The sequence below is a fragment of the Citrus sinensis genome, chromosome 8, assembly GCF_022201045.2.
Source record: "Citrus sinensis cultivar Valencia sweet orange chromosome 8, DVS_A1.0, whole genome shotgun sequence".
Lineage (NCBI taxonomy): Eukaryota > Viridiplantae > Streptophyta > Magnoliopsida > Sapindales > Rutaceae > Citrus > Citrus sinensis.
Genome location: NC_068563.1, coordinates 19475556 through 19493003, shown reverse-complemented (window position 1 = coordinate 19493003; position 17448 = coordinate 19475556). Strand labels below are relative to the sequence as shown.

The 17448-nt window shown below is 33.4% G+C and overlaps 1 protein-coding gene and 1 pseudogene across 1 annotated transcript; both read right to left on the bottom strand.

The window, feature by feature from the left end:
- Positions 1-4013: 4013 nt before the first annotated feature.
- Positions 4014-8868, bottom strand: LOC127899379 (SKP1-like protein 14; annotated as a pseudogene).
- A 2404-nt stretch (positions 8869-11272) lies between these two features.
- Positions 11273-12262, bottom strand: LOC127899378 (zinc finger CCCH domain-containing protein 16-like). Its single transcript, XM_052432740.1, has 2 exons — positions 12069-12262; positions 11273-11559 (listed from the first exon to the last, which is right to left on the bottom strand). Exons 1-2 carry the CDS (start codon positions 12260-12262, stop codon positions 11373-11375), a joined length of 381 nt encoding a protein of 126 aa, XP_052288700.1. The 3' UTR covers positions 11273-11372.
- Positions 12263-17448: the final 5186 nt, after the last annotated feature.

Genomic DNA, 17448 nt, shown 5'->3' with positions numbered 1-17448 from the left:
CCACCAAGTTATTAAGATTGTAAATTTCTTAGTAGTAGGACATCCGTTGGTTTACAATGTCATTTTGGGAAGACCAATTTTAAACATGTTCTGAACAGTAACTTTAACTTACCATTTGATGATAAAGTTTCCAACAGAAGGAGGAGTTAGAGTTTTGAGAGTTAATCAAGAGGAGTCTAGAAGATGCTACGCTACAGTTTTGAGTGGCCGGATGGACAGACATGACAACTTACAGATTATGTTTGACCTAAGGGAAGAAAAAGATGAGTAAAGAGGTTCGCCAGTAAAAGAATCAAACATTCTCCAGTTGCAGTAAGGAGATCAAAGTGTGTGCACCCAAGTTGGCCAATCGCTAAATCTAGAGATGTGTGTATAACTCGAAAGTTTTCTTAAAGTGAACTATGATGTATTCGCATGGTCCCACGAAGACATGCTTGGTATAAATCCTGAAGTAATAACCCATCAATTGAATGTCAATCGTGGTTCTAAAATAGTGTGGGTAAAAAGAGGTCATTTAATCTTGAAAGACTTGAAGCAATTGTTGAGGAAGTTGATAAGTTGTTAAAAGAAGGATTTATTAGAGAAGTGCATTACCTTACCTGGCTAGCTAATATAGTAATGGTAAAAAAACCAAATGCAAAGTGAATGATTTGCATAGACTTTGTTGACTTGAACAAAGCGTGCCCCAAGGATAGTTTTCCTTTATCCAGATTGACCAACTAGTTAATGCAACCACAAGGTATGAATCACTCACATTTATGGATGCAGACTCAGGTTATAACCAACTTCAAATGCATCATTTAGATAGGGAGAAAACAACATTCATTACAAATAAAGGCTTATATTGTTATAAAGTAATGCCTTTTGGGTTGAAAAATATTGGAGCAACCTATCAAAGGTTGGTCAATAAGATATTTGTTGGACAGATTGGAAGGAAAATGGAAGTTTATATAGATGACATGCTTGTTAAAAGCAAGAAAATGAAGGACCACGTTGCAAACTTGAAGGAAGCTTTCAAAATTCTGAAACATTTTAACATGAAGCTTAATCTGAGTAAATGTGCTTTTGGAGTATCTTTCAAAAAATTCTTAGGATTCATGGTCAGTCCACGAGGAATTGAAGCTAATCTTGATAAAATTTAGACTCTGTTGGATATGGAGTCACCAAAAACAATAAAAAAGGTCCAATTATTAACATAGGGTTGATGCTTTAAGTTGCTTTATTTCACGAGCAACATATAAATACTTGTCATTCTTTAAAACTCTCTGTGGGGGAAAAAATCTAGTGTGGATTAATGAATGCGAGAAAGCATTCTAGGAATTGAAAAAGTACATGGGCAGTCCTCTAATTCCTTCAAAACCAATATCAGGGGAAAACCTGTATATTTATCTAACTATGACAGACTCAATAGTAAGTTCAGTATTAATAAAAGAGGAAGATAAAGTGGAAAAACCTATCTACTACGTGGGTCATGCACTGTTAAATGCTAAAATGAGATATCCAATGATAAAGAAAATGGCGCTGGCATTGGTGATCTCTGCTAGGAAGTTAAGGCCCTATTTTCAAGCCCATACTACAATGGTGCTGACAAATCAACCCCTCAGACAAGTCATGCAAAAAATCAGAAGCGTAAGGAAGATTAGTCTAATGGGCCGTAGAACTGGAAGAGCATGATATTCAGTATCAGCCTAGAACAGCAATTAAAAGACAAGCTGCTGTAGATTTTGTGGTAGAATTTACCAGTAATCAACTCAGAAAGGAAATAATTAACTTAGGAGCTTTACTAGTCTGGAAGTTGTATGTGGATGAATCATTAAATTGATAAGAAAATAAGGCAAGACTAATTTTAATGACTTCAAAAAATACAGAACTAAGTTCCACCCTTCAATTTGGATTCCAAGTCTCTAACAATGAAGCAAAATATGAAGCATTACTTGTTGGACTTAGATGGGAAAAAGAAATGGAGCTAGAAAAACTAGAAATGTATAGCGATTCACTTTGATTGTGAACCAGACTAATCAGAATACCAAGCAAAAGAAGATAAAATGATGGAATATCTTAGAAAGGTTAAGGGTCTGTTAGAAAATTTTGTGGAATACGCTGTAATATAAATCTCAAGAGAGGAAAATAGCAAACAGATGCTCTTGCTATATTAGCTTCAGCTATCGACCCAAGCCTGACCAAACTTATTCCTATAGAGTTTGCCAAGACCAAGTATTAATAAGAAGGAGAGTAGTAAAAGAAATAGAAGAAACGTGGCCACACGCTTCTGGTTGCCCTAATTATAAGTTATAAAAGAAGGATACATGAAAAGAAAAAGGAGAGCCGACATTAAAGAAAAACAACAGAGAAAAACCAAAATGAAAACAAAGACTAAAAGAGATTTGAGAACTACAATAGTGGATTCAAGGAGAAAACAGTAGAGATATAAAAAAGACCAAGCAAAACTCAATTCTTCTTTTTATTTTCTTATTTTTATTTGTTTATTGGAATGTATTTGATGGCTAAAACTATTTTTGTTTTTGTTCTATCGTAAATCATGAACTAAATTTTATTGTGGTTGAGTGATAAACAAGCTTAATGGATGTTTGACTGATATATACGTGTTGCTCGGGATTTGTTACGTCATTTTGTCCTAATTTTGCTTATTGTAATTCTTTATTTTGGCTGACCACTAATTTAATGGATACTAGCTAAGAAAGAGTCTAAAAACTATCTGACTTAGTGGAACAAATTAAGGTAATACATGGTTTTAGATCGGTTTCCCAAGTTGTGTTAATCTCTATTTGAATAGGGCCATGATTGATCTAAAATTTAGGAAGAACTAGATATAGATATTTAGCTTGTAGGGTAATTGGAACCTAGAACGCATAATTTTATATCTCATGCTAGCGTAACAACTGATCCTTATTGGTTGCATTTACATATAAGATATCCAATAGGCGAAATTGAGGATGTATAAGGGATTCTGCCCAGTGTTGTAGTAGATGCTGTAGCAACATGATCTTAGTTGGCAAAGTAGTCAATACCATTAAGTGAGTTTCATCATTCAACTACATTTATTCCCATTGAGTTTGTCCTTGTGTTTGCCTTGGGAATTTTCCTTATTGCATTTTGTTATTTTCATTATTTTTATTTAGTTTGTTTAATTGTTTCATCACTTATTCTATATTAATTTAAATTGTATTTGCACTGTTAAGGTTGTTGTAGCAAATCCTATAATATCAATCATTGTGGAGACAATCTGAATACTCATTAGTATATTACTTGTTGTGTACACTTGCACATTGACACCCATAGGAATAAGCATACAACACATCAATTACTTTACTAAATGGGTAGAAGCAGAACCTTTGGCACAAATTATAGAATAAAAGACAACAGCGTTTGTATAGAAATTTAATATATGTAGATTCGAAATCCCTTAAGCTATTGTTACAGATAATTGAAAGCAATTTGACAATTCACGCTTTAGGGGATTATGTCAGAGTCTTGAAATCAAGAACTTCTTCTTCACCAGCCCATCCTTAAGCAAACGGGCAAGTAAAAGCTATTAATAAAATAATTAAGCACCACTTGAAGACCAAGTTAGAAAAACACAAGGGGCCTTGAGCAGATCAGCTTCCATTCGTATTGTGGTCCTATAGAACAACACATTCTACAACAACTGTAGAAACACTATATTCCCTCGCATTTGGTATGAAGGCAGTTGAAAAGACCCGCCCCGAATCTTTAGGACGAGTCTATCTAATCTCACCTAAATGAATTAACAATAATTTTAATATCTAAGAATTCTACTAAAAATTTGGCAAAGTCTCCTATGTAATTATGACATCCCCAAACCTGCAATTTATAGGGCAATTATCCACCGATCACTTATTTTTTCGAGCTTTTTCAAAAATACACATATCTTTTTTTTTTTTTGCTGAACTCCACCTAAAGATGTATTTTCTTGCACCTATCCACTGCCGTCTTAACTTTGTTACTAGAATTAACAGAATATTAGTCAAATGACCTTTTTACCCACAAATATAAAATTACTATTTTACCCTAAATAAATGCCAAAAAATAAATGAAAAAGAAAAAAAAATACAAAAAACACTAATAAATTAAAAGATTTGAAGTGTGATTAGATATGATTAAATTCAACATTAATCAATATCCAGCCGGTAATTACTGTAAAACATAAAACATAAAACTACTTCAATTAAATAATGATAGTAATTAAAATTTAAAAAGCTTAAGCTTAATCATCATCATCTAGATCAACATCCTTAAAAGCTCATACTCTTTCCTGGTTGCTTCCTCCTCCTCGGGCATGAAATTAGTTTGAATCCCAAAAAACTTCCTGATGTACTCGACACTCTTGTTCTTGATCCTGTTGGCCAAAGTCTTTGTCAAATAATCCAACATCTCTTTGATATTCAAATAATTTGCCACCAATAACATCTCTTTCAACTCATCATTACTCTTACCCTTCCCAAACTCCTAGTTGAATGTCTTCATCCCCTATTTTGGTGACATTTTCTTTCGAAACTCCATGGGCCTTACAAAATTTGATTATGTACGGCAGTTGCGGCACCACCATGTCCTCTGATGTGTCGTCGCTCATCGAAGAATGACTTCACAATCTCGAACACCCTTGCTCTTCCACCTTGAATAGTTGTTGTCTGTCTTCATAGATATTTTCTTCGTTGCCTGAGCGGAGCAAGAGGAGGATGTTTCCTAAAATTTATTACAAATCAACTTAACCCATATTCTAGGGTTTCTAAGAACAATGATTAACAACAATTACCATACAAATCGAAACGTAGAAGCTTGATAGCAAATAAATTGGACAAAAAATGGCGTGCTTTTGGAGAAAAAATGGCTGGATTTTAAAGGTCCTCAAGCACTTCACAAACACGAAGTTTGATGAAAATTGGAAAAACAATGGCGTGCTTTTGGTTACTTGCTCGAGGCAGTGATGTGCTTTTGACTTTTTTTTTTAATTTCAACCATTAAACGATGTCATTTATTTTTTGTTTGGGTGAAATAACAATTTTATCCTCGTGACATCAGCAAAGTTTTAATAGAGTTTAGACGGCAGTGGATGTGTGCAAGAAAATGCATCTTCGAGTGGAATTCAGTCAAAAAAATTTAAGATATGTGTATTTTTGAAAAAGCACGAAAAAACAAGTGATCGATAGATAGTTTCCCCAATTTATAAAATCAACACTCCCAAAAATGATACAATAATCAATCAACCTCCACAGCTAACTTTCTCAATCAAATACCAGTATCCTTCAATCAAGAATACAAATATTTTATCCTTAGTCACAAATAAGTTATAAATTATACAATTCAAACTATCTCAACAAAACATCTATAATTCCTAACATCATCATGTGGCTATAATTTCAAAATCTAACTATCGTTGCTGGGTCGACTGATGTACCTGCAAATCTCCTGTTGGGGGGGGGGTGAATATAATAAAAATGGGGTGAGTATAAAACTCAGTAAGCTCAGTGAGTGGATAGTAATTTTTGAAAAAATAAATTTATTTAAAATGATTTAATCTTTCCCAAATCAATTTTGTCAAAATATCATAAGAACTTACATAAACTTGTTTAATTCAAATCATGCACTGAAATAACAATATTACATAAATTTTCTTAAAATCAATGAAATCATAATACATATAATATCAAATATTGAATACTAAAAACTATCACCAAACAAGTACCCAGGGGAATAATCTCATCATATTTGAATCTCGACGGACGGGCAATCAAGAACCATCATGCCCCGAAGCTACAACGGATAGACGGGGAAATGCCATCTCATATCCCATATATCTCATCATATTTGTGCATGCATAATCTGATCCCTAAAGGACAAGGCGGCCAAGTACATGGCCCAAAGCCTCTGTGTGTACTCAAATGGGCACAAAAGGCCTATATCTCATCTGTATCATATGTATCTCAACATCTGTATCCCTATAATCATCAACCACATGCATATGCCCCCAACAGGTAGAAGCGCCCAAACACATGGCCCAAAGCCTCTATGTGTGTTCAGACGGGCCCTAAAGGACTGTCATCTCATATCATTTGTATCACTGTATCTAGAGGAGATACAATGATACAGATGTACATAAACATATAATGACATCTGAATTCTCATTTTCTTTTTATTCAACATATCTCAATTCCACTCAATTCTCTTTAAAACTATTATCATAAATTTACTTAAAAGCGGTCATAAAATCATTAATCAAACTCATTCGCAATAATAATAAATATCAGCACGCTAATAAAAATCCATTTTCTAGAAAATCATTAAATCGAAGTATTAAATACTTATTATCAAAACATGTTGTATTGTATGGTAAAATCAGAATATACTATAAAAATAGGTTTTGTATATTCCACTCACAGTGACGATGTTCAAACTCGATATCGTCAACGTCTGCGGGTTGATTCTCGTTCATGGATCCTCCTAATTTAAGGAAACGACATAATCATTTTTCGTAAATGTGAAATACAACTAATCTTACGCAATAGAGCTCCAAAAAAATATTCATTCATAATCAACTATTCCCGTATACATAAAATTACCAAATTACCCCTGCATGCCAAAATACTAAAACACCCCCGACATTAATATTTACCAAATCATCCTCAAAATCCTGAATTACCAAGCTGCCCTCAATTCAAATCCCAAAAATAACCACAATGTTAGAAATTATGAAATTACCCTTGGAGTGTAAAATTACCAAAATGCCCTTAATAACTTAAGTTACCAAATTACCCCTGAAATCTAAAATTGCATCACTGCCCTAATCTAAAATTACCAAATTATCCACTATTTTCACAAATTATAAATTTACCCCAAAGTCTTATGAAATTACCGAATTGCCCCCACCGGTCAACGGTGACCGGACTTCAGTCAATGGTGACGGAAAGCTCAAGTTTGATAATTCTGACCTCAATGAATCCAATGGTGCTGGCGGTGAGGTCCTACGCGCGGCGATGGTGGCGGATCGTGGTCCCAAAACTGTGAGCTTTCCGGCAGTCGTTCACGGTCAAAATGGAGGTTTCAGGTAGCGAGGTTGGTCGGAAAATGATGAGAGTGAGCTAAGGATCAAAATTCAGGTGGTGGTACGGCCTAACTCCGGTAGAATCAACGACGACGAAAATGGGTGGAGCCGCAGTTCTTTCAAACTAAATCACCGACATTTTGTCCTTTTTTCGGCGACGATGACAACGAAGATATGACCGGCGTCGCTCAAGCTTTATATCAGTACCAAGCTTGATCAGAACAGTGGCTGGAATCGTGAGATCCGACAGGGTCACATTCGTGAGTCGGGTCGAGTTCGCGGGTCAAAACCAGGTCAACTCTCACTCTCTCTCTCGCACACCCCCTCTTTCTCTTTTTGGAAACTAGCTCCCCCCTTTCCATTTATAGAAACTAGCTTTTTTTAAGCTTACTACCAATTAAGCTGATGTCGGACCCGTGTTGAAATAAAATCCGACTATAAAGCCATTAAATTGTGTTCAAATTATCTCAAAAAATGATCCATTTATTAACTCGACCCAAATCCATTAATTCATGATAAGAAATCGAGTTGCGTCAAGTTTGCTCGTAATAATTTGTAACCAATTTGACGACTTTAAAATTGATACCGAAATGAAAAACACATGATACACTTAATTAGGAAAAATTAAGGTGTATATGTTACATCAGTGATTCCAGCTGAAATAGGGATGTCATTATATAGAGTGAAACACTTTCAACCAGAGCAAAATGAGGAGCAACTAAATCTCAACCTACACTTACTGGAAGAGAAGAGAGAATAGGTCCAGCTTAGAGTTACAACGTACAAGCAAAGGGCAGCTCGATATTTTAACTCAAAAGTCAGTCCAAGAAGCTTCTTAGTTGGGAAGTGATCCTTAGAAAAGTATTTCAGAGCACCAGAGAGCAGAATGTTCGAGTGTTAGGCCCGAACTAGGAGGGTCCGTATAAAATAACAGAAATTGTTCATCCTGGAACTTACAAGATAAAAGATATGAGTGGAGTTGTGCTCCTGCGTCCTTGGAATACAGAGCATCTAGGATATACTATCAGTAATTTTTTTTTTAATTTTTTAGTAGTCATAATAAGGCTCATTTTGAGCCATCGAAAAGTTAATTATTACCAAAGGATTGTTTGTAATCAAACTTATAACTATCTATTAATAAAAGCGTTTTTCTCAATCACTTCAGTATATTGTTTTTAATAGGTTTAGTTTCCTGTTCTTACAAGAAAGAAGCAGGGAAAAACTAGAAGTGAATCTAGCAAATTCCTTAATGCAGGAAAAGTCAAGCAAATTTCCTGATGGAAAAGTTAAGCAAATTCTAGTAGGAAAAGTTAAGCAAATTCTAAGAAAATTTCCTGGTGTAGGAAAAGTCAAGAAAATTTCACAAAAGTTAAGCAAATTCTAAGCGATTTCCTAGCACAGGAAAAGTTAAGCAAATTTCTGGTGTAAGAAAGGTTTGGTGCAGGAAAACATTAAAGAAATTCGGGTGACAATAAAGGTAAAGGAAAAGAAAGTCAGAATTAAGATTTTTAAAAACTGACAACTTCTGAAGTCTATAACAAGAGGAGTGGGAAATAGAGGCATCATATAATCCCACTAGCCTGGTACAAAAAAGACAAAAAGAAAAAAATAGCGGACTAGTCCTCGTCTTCATCATCTTCTAGAAAGCTATAGTCAAAGTGGGGATAGTGACTTTCCATCATTGCTTTCACCTTTGCAGCACCCTTAAAAAATTCCTCATCAATAATATTGGCAAACTCAGTAGAAGTCTTATATTCCTCAACAGCTAAAGCTTTCGCAGTTGACATTTGAAGATTGAGTTGATTAAGGGAGTTAGACAAATCTTGAATCTTAGATTAGGACTGAGCCCTTAGATTGTCATATTCAATTTTTCGGTTGTCATAGTTTGTCTTTAGCTGCGCCACGTGAGCTTTTTCTTCAACCAAGCTTTCCTCTAGCTCAACAATTTGCCTTTCTGAAGCTCACCCAGATTCAATTAGAGTATTCATTTCTAACATCAAACTTTTAATTCTTTTTCTGGATACTTGGATGGCACAACAAAGTTACAATAAAATGAATAGAAATTTTAATAGATAGACATCTTGTTGAAACACCAAGAGTAAGAAAGCATAAGGCACTTGATAGATGTTGTTTAGCATGACGTCGGTCGGATCACAACTTTCAATATGCCTCACATCATTAGAAGAAATGTACTGAGCCCAAAGTTGGTTGAAAAAATTGAGATATGTCTTAGCAGAGTCCTCCCGAGCAAAGTTGGGTAAGTCCTTCACCGTAGGTAAGGTCCATTGGTTGGAATCTGATGGGAAAGGAGCTGAAGCTGATATGTTGGTAATGGCAAAAGAGCTAATAGATGGTGGATACACAGCCAAGTTAACAGTTGGTAGAGGCAAGGTCTCTTGCTGAGGATGATTGGGAATAACAACTTGGGAAGAGGATCATCCAACATGAAAGGTAGGCTTATCCCTTAGGTTTCTATTAATCTTAGTCGGAGGAAGTTTTTCAATCTTCTTCTTTTTGCAAGCTCCGTCATTTTCGAAAGACATGGCTGAAAAAAAAAAAGCATATATGTTACTACGTGATCAAAAATATAGAAAAAGAGTAAAAAACTCACCTCTAGGAGAATCTATAAGGTGTGCAGGGGAGATAAAATCGAATATAGATAAAAAACCAGATTGACAGAGATATATTAAAAATCTATATTCTGATGAAATATTGAGCACACTCAGTAGCATCATTCTCTCACTATCAGAGATAACGGTGGAAGGGAGAGGTGTATTCCAAGTTGCTGAAAAAAATAAAATAAAAGTTAGTGAAGTGGCGGAATAATATACTAAAACAATTTCTGGACAATTTCCTGTGATACAAAAATAGCTTTTAACTCGGTATTCAGGGTTAATTAAATTCTTTTTAAAGTAAGTACAATGATTGCATTTGATTGTAGTGTAAGCTGAGATAAAGATGAATCAATTGCCCAATCATTTAATACAGGTTTGTGGAAAATTTTGACTACATGTCAGTACTCTTTTGTTGGCCTCAGAGTTCAAATAAATAAATTAACACAAAATACGCCTATAATAGCAGAAGAAGATGCTTCCCATGCACACCATGCAATCATGTCTCCACGTAAAGACGACGAGGAGCACTAGGTATATTTTCTACCAAAACCTTCCATTAATTCTTTAAACTTTTCGAATACCTATTCTTTGTTCGTCAACGAATAAATTCAGATTTTTCTTGAAAAGTCATTAATAATAAATAAAATCTATCTATTACCACCTAAAAATACATGCTGTCTAGGTACCCATAGACTTGAATGTAAATAATCCAGAATTTTTATAATTTTGTGAAGAGATGACCTGAAGCTAGTTGACTGACTTAGGACATAATCTTCACAATACATCAAATTCTCATTCTTATCACCACTTAGAGCCCCTGTTTACTAACTCTTTTAATCTTTTTTCACTCACGTGCCCAAGTTCCATACCCTAGTTTTTTAATTACCATTGTCTGAGTAATCATCATCAACAACAGAATCTATTTTACCATTTAATGTAAGTCATTCCTCCTAGTACCTTTCATCACTAGAATAAAATCCTTGATAATCCTCAAAGCACTAAATTCGGCCTTCAAAAACTATGCCCATTTGATCAAGTAAGCTTAAATAAATTAAATTTCCCTTAAGTCGGGGGACATGTCTAACTTGTTTTAGCCCTTTAATGATTCTATCATGTACTTCTCAACTGATGTTTCCTATACCAATCACGCTACACATGGCATTATTATCCATTGACCTTCTTGTCTAATATCCGAAGCCCCATACACAACTGCTGATGCATTACACTACTAGAAAAAAGGTCTTTACTGACTTTAAAATAGTGTCAGAAATTACTTTTACCGACACTTGTTAATTGTGTCAGTAATCTGGGAGTCAGAAAAATAGTGACACTTGTAAGTGGTGTCAGTGATTACTATTACTACAGTATCACCGATATTATGACACCATAGTATTAGTAGTTATTGATATTTTATTAGTGTCTATGATTACTGTTACCATGGTATCACTAGTTAATTTATTTTTTAAAAAATAAAAAATTAAATTGGATCATTGCCTATTGATTTATTTGTAAAATTAAAAGCACCACAAAATAACAAAAAAAAATTGATTTATATCACAAAATCTTTCATTTCACATTTAAATATTATTAGTATATATTACAAATTGAACTTCAATAGCCAAAATATGAGATATCCTACTCTCATAATTAAATAATCCAAATTCAATACATAAAAATTAGTCTCTGTCCCTATCTGACCAACTTCCATCAGAATTAGCCTCATCACTTCTGCTTTCACTGTGATAATTGGAGCGCCTCCGACTCCAAGTTGTTTCATGAACTTGACGTTCATCATCATGGCTTCTGCCAGAACCACTTTTCACACGATCAGCCTCCCTTGATCTAGACCTTCTGTAATGATGCCTGCATAAGAAATTACAAAACCATAAATAACCAGAAGATTTCTAACATCAGCAGTAAATACATTAAATAATGAAATTTGATCATAGTTTGGATCATCATCCCTTGTACATAAGATTGCAATGCTACATCACCAAAGGCTTCTTGTTGAATCTAATTATTTTCTTGCCATGCTTGCAACATGGTCATTACGCCACATACTAATCATACATTTTTGAAAGTGGGTTTTAAACTCGAACAATAGACCAAAAAACCAACAGAAGAGCTTTCTTTAAACCTTGCATTGAAAGAACATCTTTTCATTATTCATTACTTCTAAGAAAACCGAGTTAGGAGACTTGAAGAAAACACAAATGAAGAGAACGATACTATGAAGAAACCTCTCAAAATCATCGGTCAAACATGGAAGTTTAAACTAAAAAATTCAAATAACAGAAAGTGAATTAAATAAACAAGAGTTCATATATACCAAGTACAGTTTTTAGTGTCTATGACTAATAATAAAAGCATACCTGTCGGCATTAGTTGAATCTATCTTGTTCCTCGTTTGTCCTTCGCGTTCTTGATTCCAGGTCCCAGATTCATCAGAATAACCAAATAAAGCAGCCATCTTTTTCACCCAATATCTCGGAGGTGGTTTATCCCAATCAGCCCATTCATAGTCTCCGCTAGGGTTGCGGAAACAGTGGATAAAATTGCAGGCCATTCCACAAGAGCATGTCTGTTAAAATATATGCCCAACGAAGATAATAAGAGTGTAAAGAAAAGAAGAAAAGAAACAAACTCATTTCATATCAAAAGCAAAATGGCAAAGAAAAAAGCAAGTGTATAAGCCGCACAATTATAACTCTGAAAAATGAGACAATTGGCTGTACCTTTAGTATTGACTTCATATATTCCCCACATATGGCAATCTTCCATCTAGTCACATTAATAAATTGATTGGTTGGTGCGAGTTGTATAACAGCGCCAAATTGATTGTAATTAAAATTAAAAAGAATATGATTACCTTAAATAAAAAAGAAAAAAAGAAAAAAAGGAAAAAAGAAAAGACTAACCTTTAAGAATAGTCCCAAATATAATGAAAAAAGATTTATGCTTTTGGTACTTTCTTCTCTCGTTGTAATTCACAGTGTTGACACATTTTTTTCCCTGAAAAGTACTACAAGTTAGTAGATTTATCACTAATCAGATTTAATAGGAAACATTGACAGCTTGAATTTAAGATTTCTTTAATTTAATTTGGAATGCTATGAACAAAACATAATTAGCCATGTCAATGCACCACAAATCAAATTTCCAAGTCATTTGGACAACTCTACATTTGCTTCTCACATGATAAAACTATATAAGTTAAAATTGCATATGAAACTGTAAAAGTAGCAGCAGGTGTTTGAATATATATTAAATTTAAAATACTAAATATATCAGAATGATACTTTCCAGATTTTAAGTGGACATATAAGTCAACAACATATTAAAATTTGAGGCTATTCCGATATAATTAGGCTGGTGTTTGATAGGATCAAAGATTAATGAACAGTTCTGTCAAAATTGCATATGAAACTGTAAAAGTAACAGCAGGTGTTTGAATATATATTAAATTTAAAATACTAAATATATCAAAATGATACTTTTCAGATTTTAAGTGGACATATAAGTCAACAACATATTAAAATTTGAGGCTATTCCGATATCATTAGGCTGGTGTTTGATAGAATCAAAGATTAATGAACAGTTCTGTCAAAATTGCATATGAAACTGTAAAAGTAGCAGCAGGTGTTTGAATATATATTAAATTTAAAATACTAAATATATCAGAATGATACTTTCCAGATTTTAAGTGGACATATAAGTCAACAACATATTAAAATTTGAGGCTATTTCGATATCATTAGACTGGTGTTTAATAGGATCAAAAATTAATGAACAGTTCTGTCAAAAGAAGTTACTGCAGAGACAGCAGAGTTTGAAAAATCATTAAAAATAAATTACAAGTTCAATCAAAATAAAATTTTCTAGATTCGAAGTATGCAAATAGAAGTGTAGTTTATCCGAATTTCAGCTTATTCTAACTCTGTTAGACTATACGTTTGCAATATCAAACATGGTACATATGTAATTTCTAATAAAATTGGACAACAACCAACCATATTGAGAAATCCATTGAAAATCAAATATAAACCCAATTCATTCTAAAATTTCCAGAATTAAAATGTTCTCATTTAAACTTAGTTTAATCAAACTTTCAAATCAATTGAAAGTCATTTAGTCAAGTTCGGAAACAACCAAGTTCACAACAACAGTCTATCAATCCTCAAATTTTCAGCATAATTTCGTGAGGGAGAATGGAGATTTTTACTTAAGAAAATTTTAGGTTTGGGTTTTCATACACACCATTAAACGAAATATAGTACATACTAAACACATGATTGTCGATTGCCATTATTCTTTTAATTAACAAATTGCATTCAACCTAAATCCATAATCACCGATTGTAATCATTCTTTCACTTAATAAACTGAATTCCACCTATAATAAAGCTGCGTTTTATTTATTTTATTAAACAATAAATTAGATTATAAGCAACAAAAACCCTAGATGGCTAGATTTCCAAACAAGTGCAAGCTCTCATTTGCACTCAATAAACATCAATCAATTAATAGATAAATACTTAAACAATGAGAATAGAGAATGAGACAAAGAGTTACCACAACACTGATTCGGACTTTCAAACCTTAGCTTTGCCCAAATTCTTCACAGCACTTTCTGGGTTCTTTTCAGGGATATTTTAGCTTAAGGACGACGGGTTTCAAGGTTTTGACAAAGGCGGCTTTCAAGGTAGATCATTGTTAGAGAGAGAAAGAGAGCGAGAGAGAGGGAAGGAGAGAGAAGGAAGAAAGCTTCGGCGGCCGTGAGATAGATTTTTTACTTTAACAAAAATTTTTAGGTTTTAGGTTTCACACAGAACATGAAAGATTTTTAGGTTTTAGGTTTTAAGTTATAATATTTATTTATTAATTAATTTATAAGTTCAAAAATGCAATTTGTGGCCGAGTGGTATAGCGGTTAAAATAAAAAGGTTATGGCTTAGAGGTCTTTAGTTCGATTATTAATAGATACAAAATTAAAATTTTATTTTTTAACTACTAATACTTTAGTGTCACGAATCTGTGATATTTAATTTACTGACACCGTAGTATTAGCAATTTGTGATACTTATCTCTTAAACACGGAAAATGTCCCAAATACATGTAATTACTGATACTTTATAATAAAGTGTCAGAAGACAAGTGTCACAAAAGACTATTTTTCTAGTAGTGTTACCTTCTTCTTCTATAACAGCTGGATCTCCATCTTGATTCTTTGTTACTTGTGTTTGTTCTTTCTTTTCAGAAAATCGCTTTTGAAGTGACCTTCTTTGGGATATTGAAAGCACTTCAAATTCTTGTGCTGGCGTACTATTTCCTCATTGTTGTGCTTACCTGATCTATTCTCTCATTGGTCCCTTAGTTTAAGCCTAAAGAATAAATATTTTATCCCATTTCTAGTGGCATCAGCTCACACACATGAGGCTTAACTTATTACTTTTAGCTCCACTTTTCCCTTTGAAATGGATAAATTTACAGGAGCTATCTTCTCTCTCAGATATTACCCCTAGCTTGTCTTAAGCTATCCTCAGCTTCTAGATATAGTGTTGACATTTCTTATCTTTTATTCTCTACAAGCATCTGTCACTTGCCAATAGGTCTAAATACGCTATGTCCAGTGAAGATTTGTCAACTTTCAGAGGCAAGCCAATTCCACTCGCCATGCCCATTTGAAGTTTTCTAAGCGCTTTATGCTAATTAAGTACATTTATTCTAATCCAAACTTGAGTGTGAGTTTGAATTTTTGAATTAAGAGGATTGAATTTTGGTCGCCATTGAAACAATCGAAAATATCCTGCTGGAAGTTTAAAAGCCCCTCCGCTACGCGTACAGCGCATGTCCTGTTCTAGATCACAATGAATATAACAGAAACCCCATCCCAATTGGACTAACTGCAAATTCCCTATAGGATTCCATAAATTCTAAACAAAAACTTTTTAAATCCTGAGCTTTCACAGATGTTGACCCTTGAGGTTAGGATAATCTTCCAATCTTTTTTTTTAAAGACGAAACCAGGTTTTGAAAAGCTTATTGTTCCACCTTAAAACAAACTGTATCACCACGGATGGGAGGAACATGAAGTATCCTTGCGCTGAAAAGTTTCTTTGTTTTGACGTACATAATCGCATTAGCAACGTTCTCACTTTCCTGGACAATAGTGTTTCATTTAAGACACTAATTAATCACAAATTACTAACGGAGACTGGAATTTTGCTTTTCATGCGAAGACTTTTTTGTAAGTCAAACTCAAACTATATTGAAAAGTGAAGTGGTTCAGAGACTTGGAAATATAACAACTATGGAAATCTTCAAATCTGAAATGAGTCGCCGCGGTTTTTATATGTCAAGCTATCAACTTGTGCCTACAATAATTGAAATGTTCTAATAAATTTATCACTTTGATATACATTTTTTTTTTAATAACTAAGGACAAACATATACTGTCTTTTGTTTGATTATCCAACTGAATCTAATATGATAACATATATAAATATATAAATTTGTAACATATATAAATTTGTATTAGTGAAGTAAAGTAATTTCAGAGACTCGGAATGTAATAAAAACTACGGAAAGCTTCAAATCTGAAATGAATTGCCGCGGTTTCTTACATTATATTCTATCAACTTGTGCCTCCAGAACAACAATTGAAATGATCTAATTAATCTATTACTTTCAATTACAATTATACTGACAAACATATATTATCTTCTGTTTTCTTTTTTCTTTTTTTGAATTACAAAAATGTATAATGTATGTAAAAGCATATTGTTGAACGTATATGTCCGTATGTTATCGTAGTAGCACACATTTTAAAAAATTTAACAGTTGGACAAATTGAGAAATTTGTTAACTAAGGGCCAAACACTCAATCAGGGATATAGTAAGCCTCACTCTTGAAGATGAAGAGTAATGTTAGTTACAAATATGATAACATATATGTATCATTCAAACTGATCACTTTGTCATGTCAAGTGAAAAGGTAGTCCGCTCATAGACGCCGAACATACTTAAATGGAGCTTAATAGTTGAGGATTTCTCAAGTTGTATATTATTAACCTAATAACTGTTCAACGCCGCTGTGAGATAATATTATTGAATACACAATATATATTATTTATTTTCTATAGGAAAGAACACTCATTCTCTGTGAGTCAATGTCTTTAGATATTTTACTACACTCCCCATGGTAACTTTACGCTTGTTGGTTTAAATTGTCTTGACTTGCTTTGCTCAATGGAATATTATGTTTCACAAATTTATCATGAAGGTAACAAAGTGGGGGATTCCTTAATTAATGATATCCTTGGTTGTCATTCTTTTACATCATGGAATTAAGTAACTACCTCATTTTGGAAAATTCCTCTTCTAAATTTTTGGGAGGTAAATATATATAATTTAATCATCCCATTGTAATCTTTTATCTTACTAATAATTTTCTCTTTAATTTAAAAAACAATCAAAATTCTTGACAAGAAAATTTATGTCTCTATTTATCATTGATATATACATTGTTTGTCAGGGGTGGAGTTTTATTTAGACTAAAGTATGCCATGGCGCCTACAGACTTTTGTAGAATCAATGAATTCCTAAATAAATTATGACGATATCATGAGTTTTAAGTACAAAATCTTCATTTTGGCCCCGCATATTTTCTCACAATTTCCAAACATTGGACAAAAATGTCGTTTAATTTATATGGTCCTCAAACATTAATTTTGACGACAATTGGTATTATTAA

Coding starts and splice junctions, on each gene's coding strand:
- LOC127899378 (XM_052432740.1), bottom strand. CDS start 12,262: ATGGCCTGCAATTTTATCCACTGTTTCCGCAACCCTAGCGGAGACTAT. Junction 11,560..12,068: donor GATTCAACTAATGCCGACAG/GTATGCTTTTAT, acceptor TTTCTTATGCAG/GCATCATTACAGAAGGTCTA.